The sequence below is a fragment of the Dipodomys merriami genome, unplaced genomic scaffold (genome assembly GCF_024711535.1).
Source record: "Dipodomys merriami isolate MVZ:Mamm:240054 unplaced genomic scaffold, mDipMer1.0.p SCAF_5, whole genome shotgun sequence".
In the NCBI taxonomy this organism is placed as follows: Eukaryota; Metazoa; Chordata; class Mammalia; order Rodentia; family Heteromyidae; genus Dipodomys; species Dipodomys merriami.
In genome coordinates, this window is record NW_027206068.1 from 71,580,467 (window position 1) to 71,593,304 (window position 12,838).

The 12,838-nt window shown below is 38.2% G+C and overlaps 1 protein-coding gene across 6 annotated transcripts in view; it reads right to left on the reverse strand.

Moving 5' to 3' along the window:
• Nucleotides 1-12,838, reverse strand: part of Tpk1 (thiamin pyrophosphokinase 1) — a 237,047-nt gene that overhangs the window by 201,117 nt on the left and 23,092 nt on the right. The window contains exon 1 of one of the 6 annotated variants that reach the window (XM_069996962.1): nucleotides 5,970-6,628. The exons of the other annotated variants lie outside the window; for them this stretch is intronic. Within the exon in view, the coding sequence (XP_069853063.1) occupies nucleotides 5,970-6,045 (76 nt within the window). The 5' untranslated portion in view covers nucleotides 6,046-6,628. Of the gene's footprint in view, nucleotides 1-5,969; nucleotides 6,629-12,838 lie in introns of those variants that run through there. 6 annotated transcript variants of the gene reach the window in all.

Sequence of the window (12,838 nt, forward strand, 5' to 3'; positions counted from 1 at the left end):
ACTAGAATGTATATGGTTCAAATTGGATCAAAATCCCTCATTACTTACAAAGGTCCATGTTTATGACATGAAAATAATAAAGTCAAATTAGAAGCCTTGTACTAATCAGGAGAGGCCCTTTCGAAAGACTAATTAGAATCAGCAATTTACGTGTTGCAAAAGGGTGTCAGTATATCCAGATGAAAGGAGGGAAATAAAGAAGAGTCTGGAGCACTCGGCAGTGCCACTTGGGAGTATTTCTCATAGCGACAGGAATATGTCACAACAGTCAAGTGAAGGAGCTCCTTCAGGCAGGCAGACTTTTTATGGTCCCAAGTTGCTAAGGCAACCATGCCAGAGCCTCTTGACAGACCCATGGATGCTCCTTGCCTATCGATGTATGACCCCAAGATGATCTACCCTGGAGTTTCATCAACGTGCTGATCACAGTGCTGATCCAGTTCCTTATGTCAAACTGGGTGATACCATGTCCTGGTCATCAGGAAGGTGCATCCAGTAAGTGCACATGCACAGAAAGTGAGCAATGCCCCTACAGAGACCTCCAGTGCCCAGGAACTTAATTGGAGACTAATCAATCGCTAGAGTCTGAGAGCAAGGTTCCAACAAATTGAGGCATGCACAGATGCGCATTTGCTACAACTGTCAAGTTGTCCATCAGAATTCACTCCAAAGAAAGGGCAGTCCACACTTATTCCTGACCCTTAAGATCCCCAACAGACAAAGGGTTTGGTGCTCTGGAGCCTTGTTCCAGCCTGATGCTTTCTGCAAAGCATCTCATATTCTCTTTAATAAAATTCCTATTATTTTTATTGTGTTTTCTGTCTTGAATTTTTCTCTAACAGGTCAAAAGAATCAAGGTTAATTTGTGTAAAGTTTTAATGACATGCTATGAGGTTTAGCTGTATACATTTCTGGTAAACCTAAAACTGACAGCCAAAACTAAAACCATGTGAGCCATAAAACAAAGAAGAATTGGATCACAACACAAAGGATAAAAATTAATATACATGAGACTATACTGACTGACTGAACAAAATGTCATGTTAATGAACAGGGAGAAGAGACAAATTTAGCCATAAGAATGTTCTGTACCAAAGGAGTACACAGATGTAGGCTATACTTGGTAACTTCTTTTTTTCTGATTATTCCTTCTGATTTTTTAAAATTATTTTTATTGTATAGATGCTGTTCAGAGGGGTTACAGTGACATGAGTAAGGTAATGAGTACATTTCTTGTCGAACATTGTTACCCACTCCTTTGTTTTTCTCCTACTATCCCTTCCCTGCCCCAATCCCCACCCTACCCCCCAAAAAAGCTGGTAACTTCTTTCTAAAAAGTATAATATAATACAGGTCAGTAAGCATGAGGTTCAAACCACAGTACTGCTAGAACAAAAAAGCACAGTACAGAAAAGGGGAGGGAACCTTTACATTGAACATATCTAATATTACCTCTGCTTCAGCATGGAGTAAGGTCAAAAACAACAGTCCTAATTCATCCGGTAGGATAAACTACCTTCTTGAACTTGAACTCATTTTTAACAAGGGAAGAATGGACACTAGATAAGAGGGATGACAGAGCACCCCATCTCTGTGGTATTCTTTCCTCAAACTCACAATAACCCTAATAGAAACTAATAAACTTCAATTACAGTGGGCCTTACCCATAGTCTTCAAACATGCCAAGGTCACTGAAGACAAAGAAAGCCTTGTCATAGACCATGACAACTAAATAATGTAATATGGTATGCTGGCGAGAATCCCGGGACAGAAAAAGAACATCAGGCAGAAACTATGAAAAGTGAACAAACTATGGAGGTAGAATAAACTAGTGGCACAATACCAATATTGATTTATTAGTCCTAACAAATATACCAATGTAGAATGTCAATAGGGGAAATTGTCCACGTGGGCTATGAAAGAGCTCTCTGATTCTCTCACACTTTCTGAGAACCTAAAACTACATTTTTAAAATAAAAGCCCATGTTTTAAAAAGGCTTGGGCAAGGGGACAGAAAAGGAAACATGAACATTATTGTGCAAAATTCATTTAGGAATGCCTCCATTGAATAAATTGTTTACCCTCATGAAAGAAGCCCTATAGTATGTAGAGATCTGAAGAATAAAGCTAAAGAAAAAAAAATCACCTTATCACCCAAGAAAGCAAAGACAATTGTGTTTATATGCGGAAAATCATATCACTAGCGTCTTTTAAGAAAATAAGGACAAGAATATAGAAACTATCAAGAAAACCGATTTTTTTTTCATTTCAGATTTCTGAGAATGAATGCTGTTTGTATTACATACAGAAGTTGACCCTGTTTACAACCCCATTCATAAGTCAATGATCTCAAAATACAGTCATTGAACCAAAGTGAAAAAGGTTTATATATATTTTAAATAAGATTTAATGATATTTACTATGCAAATCAGCATGAGGGGCTGCTTGTGCTTTCAGTTCATTGTCATGGAGTAGCTCTTGTGAATGACTTCTCCTAAAAAGGAGTGCCACCATACAATGCACTTTGGGCATCCTCATCTTCTTTGCAGCAGGTAAGGAAACCTGGAGTTTACCTGTGTGAGGTAAAGTAAGTTTACACACTATTTGTTTTACATTCAGTATCCTTCACAAAATATTTAACTTGGAAATACTCTTCCAAGCGTATTAAATACAAATTCTGTCAGAAGATATTTATACAGGTAAATGGCAAAACCAACTACTTCTCCCTAAACACCTAACACACTTCAGACAGAAGGCAGAGAGGGAGGAAGAGAAGAGAGCTGCAGGGGGCTGGGGAGGAGGGGGGGAAAAATAAAAAATGTGTGTTCCCTCACAGCCTGGAAACAATGCTTGTCAAGGCCACTGATGAACTCCTATTATAAAATTCAATAGTCAATCCTCTCTTCATCCTGCTGAACACATCTCAGTGTGTTGACAGAGTATGATCACTCCATGGAGACTTCTTGGAAAACCTTCCCTAGAGTTAGTTCTTTCTCTTGCCATTTCATCATCTGCATCCACCCAGTGCAGGGAATAAATATGTAGTGACTACATAGCTCTAGCTTCTGTACGTAGATGTTAAGAAAGGAAGGAAGTAACAGTCTAATGGAAAATAAAAGTTGAGAGCCACTTGGTGTTGCTGGCTCATACCTTCAAATCCTAATGACTCAGGAGGCTAACATCTGAGAATCACAGCTTGAAGCTAGACCAAGCAGAAAAGTTGGAGAGATTGTGATAGCTTATTAGCCACCAAAAAGACAGAAATGATGCTATGGCTCAACTGACAGAGCAGGAGCCTTGAGTGATAAAGCAGAAGGATAGCAGCCAGGCCCGGAGTCAAAGCTCCAGTACTGGCATAAAAAGAATAAATAAAAGTTGAGAACTACTGAAATAATGCCTAGTGGTATTAGTTAATGATGATATAACATCTTCATAAATGACAACATTTTATTAGGCACATTACTTCATCATGATCTCATCTTTTTAATTGTCATTTCCTGAAATATTTATAGAAAACTAATAATATAAAAATATAAAAGAGCTAATGATGAACCAAATAGTATTTGAATAAAGGAGAAAACAGTAAATAATAAACTATCTGTATGTTTTTATAAATCAACATGAAAAGGTTTTGCTTTAAAAAAAAATCCGATGTGGTATGAGATTTTTTTTAAAGCATAAATAACATACCAGTGACCTATCTGGACATATAAATACCACCGACAATATAAAAAATATATTACTGAAATGCACTGCCAAGTTATTAAGGGTTTATACACTCTTATTCTTAAAAAAAAATACTGGAACTCAAAATCAATATTAGTCAAAACACATGCCAGCCACTATACATCAAATAGCTATTTTGTCAAAGAACCTGAAACCATTACTATGAATCCCTCATCCCTAAAAAGCATTTCAATTAAACAACAAAACTCTAGGGCACTGAGCTTTATATTCAAATTGTACAAACTTTTCCGTTTTAAGCACAGACTTTTTTTTTTAAGTGTACATAGGGAAATCAGGACTGTCAAGTCAATTTGTTCTTTGAGGAAATAAATTACACCTGGACAAAGCAGAACTACAAAAAGCTCTGAATAAACATTCCATACTAAAGCCTATTAAAATAATGGAATTGCCATTGGACTAGGAACTGTAAGTCTCACGTAATGAATTGGTTCAAAGAAAGTAAAATGAGTCAAAGCAAAGACCATCTTCCCTGAGTTCTCTCCTACCTCCACCAGAAGTGAACATATGGCTTTCTCCAGTTGCATGGGGTTAATTATAAGTTAAAATGCTAATGAAAGACCATTAGCAAATATATGAGGTGGTCTCTATATCCTTTCATCCCATATCTCCATTTGAATCTTCAGCAAAACTTGTACCAAGGAGGTGAGGTATCATTCTTACCCCCTGGACACATGCCTGTTGCGTTGTGTGACCTCTTGCTACACAATTCAATGGCCAATTCTCCATTTTCATTTTTCACAATACATCTCAGTATGTTGATGAGAGTAAATCATTCTTGGAAGGCTTCTTTGACTTCTTGGCAAACCTCCTCCTAGAGTTCTCAATGGGTCAGCTAAATCTCTTGCTATTTCTTTTTTTCTTTTTCTTTTTTCCTGGTCCTGGAGCTTGAACTCTGGGCCTTGGTGCTGTTCCTGGGCTTTTGTGGTCAAGGCCAGCATTCTACCATTACTACTACTACTACCATACTTCCTGTTTTTATTTCTTTTGTCTTTTCTTTATAAACAAGATTTTCCCAATACATCTTCACAAGAATCCACTTAGCCTTGAGAGCCATGTTACTACTACTACAAATTAATAATAATAATACTCCAGGACTAATGGGGAAGAGAAAGATAAGCCTGAAAAAGTTTTAAATATTTCTGGTTATAAAAGGAGGAAGGGCTATAACAAATGTGTTCTTTCTACTCTCATGAAATTAGCCATTTTCTTTTTTCTGCTAAACACATACTCACTAATACCATAATGAATGAAGCTCTTTTCTTTCTCTGGGCACATGAAAGCTCTGGGGTTGCTGACTGTATACAAAGCTGCTCTACCACCTGTCCCTAGTCCTGTTGACCTGGACCACAAGGAACTATGTTCCCTGTCAATCAAGAAAATCAATCACTGCCTAGCAAACTGTGGATGTAATGCCATAACCCTAAGGATTTCTCATAAAGTACTAAAAAATTATAGTCCATCACATCAGTTCTGACATGTTGACAGCTGGGTCCACAATAGTTTTCACACTTGAAAAGTCAGATCAAAACATTTCCTGCAGGCAGACTCTAAGTAAATTGGGATTATGCTTCTAAAATCAACACAACCTAACTTTTACCCATAGGCAACTCCTGCTACATCAACCCATTCCTAAACACAACAAAATCACAGAATTCCTTTATGAGCAGCAACAGAAAGAACACCAAAGAGGCGTAGCAAGGCAGCAAAGTGACCCCTTAGCACCCTTTTCTAGGCCTTCTTAGGTTCAGTGAGATGTGGTGAGGAATAGTGGGCTTCAAAGCTTCATGGGCTGTATGTAAAACAACATGGAGAACAAATAATGATAGAAGAGAGACTTCAATTTTAAATGTTCCTCAAGGAGAATTTTGATCCAAATCTCCTCTCAATATTTATGATCAGAATAAGTCCAAGTTATGCTAACCTGGACATATTCAAGCAAAAGACAATGTGTTCTAATGATCAATAGTTTGAGAGAAAACAAATGCCAACTATTTCAAGTTACAGAGTAGGTCCAAACACTCTCCTTAATTAGCACCAGTTATATAATTCACTACTACGTGACTAAAAGGTTTGAATCAAATGCAATTATTATCTGATTTTTTTCAATGCATGGGTTTAAATTAACAAGCAAAATTATGACTGATGAATGGATTTTGGTTACACAGATGCAATCCACACTATTAAGAGTAAAACCCATATTGGGGGAAGGCAAACACTTATACCTAGTGGGCATTCAGTAGGTAGATCCTTGACACTAATGGACGATAGATGACTTGTGCAAGGCCACAGGTTAAGCATTCTGCAAGGAAGACTTGCGCGTCGGGTAGAAAAACACACCACGTGCAAAGCTCACACAGAAGTATCCAGAATCACGGATGCAGAAGAAGCGGTAATGGCAGAGAAAACTCATCAAGCGTTGTGGTAATAATAGAGAAAAATACATCCATTGAGGTATTTGTTGTTGTTGATTTTGCTGGTCCTGGGATTTGTACTCAGGCCCTGGGCCTGGCCTCTGACATTTTTTTTTTTTTTTTAATTTTCTCAAAGTCTGCATTCTAGCATTTGAGCCTCAGCTCTACTTCTGGTTTTTTGGTGGTTACCTGGAGACAAGAATCTCATAGATTTTTTTTCTTGCCAGGGCTATCTTCAAATCACAATCCTCAGATCTCTGTTGGTGGAGCAGCTAAGATTACAGGCTCCTGGCTTTTAGATCAATTTTTAAGTAACGGCCACTAGCTTCTTCTCTCCCTAATCTCAGCTGAGACCATTCAAAGGATTGGTTTGGCTTTCAGTCTCCATGATGATGTGCCGATTATTGGCCTTCTTGCCTGGAGCTGTGTCAGTGTTCTAGACAGCTGTAAGGTTGTGAACCTCTTCTTTAGATTTGACACACTGAAATTAAAATAAAATCAATCTTAACTTATGCTGGCTAATCAATCCAGGTTTTCAGTTGTATGAGTCAGCAGCTTAGGGCTTCTAAAATCACAGACTCTTCAAGCAAGCAAGAAAGAATGTATGAATGAGATTATGAATGAAATCATAAGAAGACAGGTTAAATCTGCTCATCAGTATAAAAGCCATAAAATTTATGCCATTAATATGTGAATAGCAAATGCCAACACAGCAAGCTGTCAGTGATGTTCTTGGCAGTTCCTCCTTTGGGTATGGATGAAGCAGGGAGGAGTGAGAAATAATTAGACCTCCCATTTTCCCAGGTACTGCTGTCCCAAAAGAATACCCACGTGCCATTGTTTTACTACACAGTTGCAGTACAGCATGTACTATGCATCCAGCATCCAGTACTGAACTTCTCCCCACTCTACAGGAAGCTCAGTGGGGAAAAGTTTGTCTCTCGCTAATACCAGGAACAGAGAAAGGTGCTTAATAAGTGATCAGTAACTCCAAGAACACAAGCCAAGGAAACATTAGAAATCAAAGCCTTGTATGTGTGCTTATGCGTGTAAGCTTTACCAATTATGGGGGACAATCCTATTACTTTTATTTTTCCATTTTTCCAAAGGGAAAACTAAGGCTACAGAAGCAAAGTAACTTGTCTGTGGTCCTATTACCAAGTGGCACAGGATTTCTTATGGAAGTGTCTGGGCTCAACTTTTAAGCAGCCCCTTCTTTATCAGAGGTGATTTCTTATTTATGATTGTACTTCATGTAATTCTCTGTGCTGGTTCTCACCTAAGAAAGACTTTAGGAAAGGCTAGGTGGTTCGCAGAACCTATCAGCTAAGAGAGTTCCCACCAGAATAATTTGTCTGCCTGTAGGCTGTTGACACAGAAATGTACAGGAAAATGAAAGGAGTCAGGGTAGCTGAACATGCTACTTCAAAATGAGTCATTTTGATAAAAGGATTCTTTGAGCAGAAGGCCAGGGAGACGTAGACTCAAGAAATGCTCTCTTGTCTTACCCCATTCTCCTATACTAGGACATTAATTTATGAGAGAAGGACAAAATGTTAATCACAAGTGAGGACTGTGGGCCCTCATTAGCCTGGAGATGGCCCCAGAGAAATCCACCCAGCGATCCTCACTAACTGGCCTCTACTACCAATAGTTTCCACACACACTTCAACTCTGCAGACCTACAGCCCTTTACTGTGGCCTTGTCACTTCCAAGAGTTTAATGTTCTTTGTGGAAAATACAATAGGACCTCAAATAGCTAAATCCAAGTTACCCTTTCCTTCAGTTTTCTCTCATGTATACAGGATATACTCAGTTAATAAATGTGTTTCTTTTCCTCTTGTTAATCTACCTTCTCTTTTAAGGGTCTTAGTTAAAAACTTAGAAATATACATGGCTAATTTTTTCTTAACTGCTCTACAAGCCTTAGAGATACAGGACAATTTTGGTGATGATTTTTTCATTTAAAGATTCTATTGTTTGAGTATCTTAGATTGCTTTTTAAATTTTAACAGTATTATTTAACTTCTATCAGTTTTAAAAAATACTTTCTCAAATGATATATTAATACATGATTCTGATCTTTTGAAACTATTGCAATTTAATTGCAAGTCCGCAATTTTTCACACCACTCGGTCATGACTGCTACTTTGATGACGGTGAGTACTAATCCTAATCTCAGAGATAATTAAATATGAAAGAAAAAAAGTACTTAAGAATCCATAGAAAAAGAAGAAGTTAGAGTGAGAGAGAGAGAGAGAGAAAGTGCTTCTCAAGAAAAGAGCTAATTTTGCTCAGAGTTAGACACAAAACAGAGTCCAAAACAAAAGCTAAACAAATACCAAGTGAAAACAAATAGTGTAAGAGAGAGAAAGTGCAGAACAGAGCCATTTTGCTCACACAAATCAGAGCCCCAAACAAAAGCTAAACAAACACCAAAAACAAGCAGAACTTCTTGTGTGTTTCAAAAGTGTGGACTTGGAAGAGTTCTTTTATTTAAAAATATTAATCCAAGCTGGGCCCTGGTGGCCAACTCCTAGAATTCTAACTGTTCAGGAGACTCAGATCTAAAGATCCAAATTCCAAGCCAGCCTGGGCAAATAAATCTGATTAAATAGCAAAAAGCTAGAATGTGAGAATGTGGCTCAAGCGGTAGAGCACTAGCGTTGAGCAAAACAGCAAGAATACAAGGTCCTCAGTTCAAGCACTAGTACTGGCACCAAAAAATATTATAATAGTAGTTTATAATAATATAATTGCATATGGGTTTGTTGGCATTCCACAGGAGAATGCAATTTGGGAATAAAAAGACTACATGGGAGATAATACCTCATAGAAAGATATAGCTGTGAATGGAAATTCTTGCATATGCTAAAATTTGAATAAAAACAATTTTATTTGTATAGACTATGAAGTAGATGCATCTCCCTCTAGAGCAAATAGCAATTCTTACTATATGTCCAAATATTTTTATGATCCTACAATCCAAATATCTGGATATATAGTAAGAAGTAAGTCTTATATGCTTTTACTTCTTTGGTCTATGTGAGGGATTATGCAGATGAAGAAAGCACATGTAAAGTGTGTTAATGGTTTCCCAACCCTTCGCCCTGGGTCTGTCGCAATTCATCCTACAGCACATGTGTCCACAGAAAAGAGCTAACAGGTTGGAGACCATGAATCACAGTCTACTAAATTCAGTGGTTGCTCCCCTGGCCCAGAGAATACATCCAGCCATCCTGAGTACAAAGAACACGATTCGGACTACTGGTCCTTACTACACAGTCTCTGCTCTCTTAACACTTCTTTCTACCTCCCAGATACCTGAGCAGCAAAACCAATTCCATTCCCTTGTGAGGCGTCCAGCATCCCTCTTGGGGGAACTAATCTCCTCAGAAGAACTATTTGGCACCTGGGGATGGGTCAGGTCTTTGTGTCTGTGACAGTCATAGTCCACTGGGGAAGTTGCTGTGGAGTCCCAAGTCGGAAGCTTTACTCTCAACAGTGTTGGCAAAGGAAGCCTTAACCTGCCAGTGTCTTCCCTGTAAAAGTGCCTCAGACTACTGGGTCAGATTCCCACTCTGAAACCTACCAGTTAAGGAAATCAGCTGTCTGTTAAGTAAGTCGACTTTCTGTGTTCTGCTATGTTTTGCTTTCAGATGCTGCCCAACAGAAAAGACCTTGGGAAAAGCTGCCTGACAGACTGTGGCATACTCTCAACCTCTTGGCCTCCACAGCTCACTAAGTCGTCTATGCCAAAAGTCTGTGAGTTGGAGGACTGGGCAGACCAAAGTAGTCTCCAACCAGAAGCATCCCTAGGGGTTTTGGACGCATCACCCACCTGCCAGGGCCACCAGGTGCATAGCTTTTAAATAGCAACTATAAGCTTGCTTAGGAACTCTTGATACTAGATGCCTTGTGACTTTCTGGTCTGATATGTCCCACTGAGGGGTAGGATCAATGAGAAGGGCTCAGTAAGTCGCAGTTTGTCAGAAATGATTCAAAGACTACTAGCCTGATACCAGGTATATCTCAACTTTAGAGAAAGTAGAAACTATTTCAGTGAGGAAAACATTATCCCTAACTCTGGCACCTAAAATGAAGTCACTGGACCTCAATTTATAGATGCATCATCTCAACTGGTTCTCTGAGGTTTTCTAAGTTGCATGCCAATTCCCAGTGGGCTGCTACAAGCTATTGCATCTCAGCACTAGCAATGCACATGTGAAAATGGGAATAGTGTCTCTACTGGGTAAGCTGAGCTCAAAACTCCTCTCTCAGCTCAGGCCAGTAGTTTCCTTCACAAAACTTACTGTATTATTACTGACCCTTCAGCTAATATCAATGTCCTATCTCAGGTTGATCTCATCCAGTTTCTTGGAATATTATTGCCCAGGCTCTCAATTAAATTTGTAGGAGACAAACTGAACAGATTTGAACTGAGTTTCTTTAGATATCAATAATCACAGTGGCTGGAAGAGAAGGATATTGATGTGAAAAATCATCAGGAGTCTAGACAGTGTAATGCAGATGAGAGGTAATTCTCCGCAGGACTCTCACATTTCTACATGTCTTGAGAAGGAGGGAGGAAGTAACCATTTCAGCTTGCCTTGTAAGTTAGTATTGACTAATTTTGATCCAGACTATCTTTTTAATGATAGTTTGTAAGGTAAAGGCATTGTCAGATCTGGAATAAAAGGCTTACTAAAGATGTTACATTCCAGGGCATTTCCTTCTCATTCAAACAAAAAAAGGAACTAGAGGCTTATAAGCACTGAATTTCTTCCATACTACATGTAAGTATCATCTGATCATCTGTACATCAATGCCAGAGAAAAGGTATTCTGGGAAACTGGTCCATAAACCCACATCCTCTGACTACTGCTACTGCTGGAAAAATAAAACTGTTTCCTAACTTCCACCAGTGCCCAAGACTTTGTGACTAACTTGTTAGCTTGCAGGAGAGCGTATCTCCACAATTATTAATTATGGCAACACACACACACACACACACACACACACACACACACACACACACACACACACACACACACACACACACACAAATAACAATGTGGTGTTAGGTAGAAAAAGGAGTGGCCTATAAGCATTTAGTAAAGTCTTTTTAAAAAAATGTAAGAAGCCCAGCACCAGTGGCTCCAGCCTATAATCCTTCCTACTGGGAGGCTGAGAATAGAATTATGGGTCAAGGACAGTATAAACAGAAAAGTTCATGAGATTCCTTCTCAATCCACAGCTGGGTACAGAGGCATGTACATGTCACCCCAAGCTAGAAGGGAAGTTGAGATTAGGCAGACCGTACTGCAAGGCCAGACAAGGCAAAAAGTCCAAGAGTCTCTGACTCAAGAGAGGAAAGCAGGATGTGGTAGGCACGTGACTCTGATATCAGAAACAATAGGAAGCAGAAAAGCAGGTGAATAGAAACTTAGGTAAGTGCCCATGACGGAAATGAGAACGTTTATTAAAAAAATAAAGAAAGAAAGAACTAGTGAAAAACAAGGCAAGATGCATGGCTCCACAGTATCACACTAACCTACCTAGCATGAGAACCTGAGATTGAACCACAGTATTGAAAAAAATTAATAAATTAAAAAAGAACATACCCTATTTAGCTTTTTTTTCCCGTCCTCAAGTGTAGTAGTTGTTAATGCCAAACCTTATCATCTCTGTCATATCATTGGGACTGTATAAAATATATGTTACTCTCCACTATGAAATGAACAAGGTTGAACTTGCACCGAGTTGAGGAACATCAGAAAATTAACTGTGAGACTTATGTAAAAATAAAAAATTCAAGAATTAGTAAAAGTACTGTTATCTAAAATATCTCTTAGGAATGTCTACTTGTTCTAATATGCATGTTTCTCAGAATCTACACCTCCATTTATGCTGTAAATAACATAGCAGCAGAGGATACATAGTATAGAAGTCACATTTCTGAAATGTTGAAGAATACTCTAGTTTATAGGAACAGTAAACATGTCATAAGGATACAGATTCAGGCTTGCGGGTAGAAAACATATGTCTGTGTCAACAAGGCTGTAGAAAACAATAGCTGATTTTCTGTCTTTCCATGAGACAATAGCAACCATCCCATAAAGTACAACAGACTTGTTCATACCATAAACCACCAAGTAAAACTATATACAGATGAAGTGGCTAGGGAATAGGTCTCAGTAAAAGTCAGTTATCAGCGTCATAAATTTCTAACAGCTCATTAGAAACAAAACCCAGAACAAGATTTAAAGTTACATTATTTTAAAGACAGGTCATTGTTCATGATTGACAACTTCCATACTTAGCTAAGGTAGGCAGCTACTACATAGTAATAGCTTCTTTAGTTCATTTGAAAAAACAAACTCACATTATTTGAATTTTTCAACAAAAAAGCAACAAAGACATGACTAAATGTCTTTAGTATAAATTAATAAATCTCAGATATTGTATCATTTCTTCTATTATTAAGTCCACATGCTTCTCTAAAAGATAAAATTGAATCCACAAATGTCTTCAAAAGATAATTCTTCCTATAGCCATCTAATCTTTAATAAGGGAGCTAAAAAAAACTAGAATGGAAGAAAGACAACCTCTTCTGTAAATGGTGTTGGCAAAATTGGCTAATCACTTGTAGAAAACTAAAGCTAGATCCTTATTTATC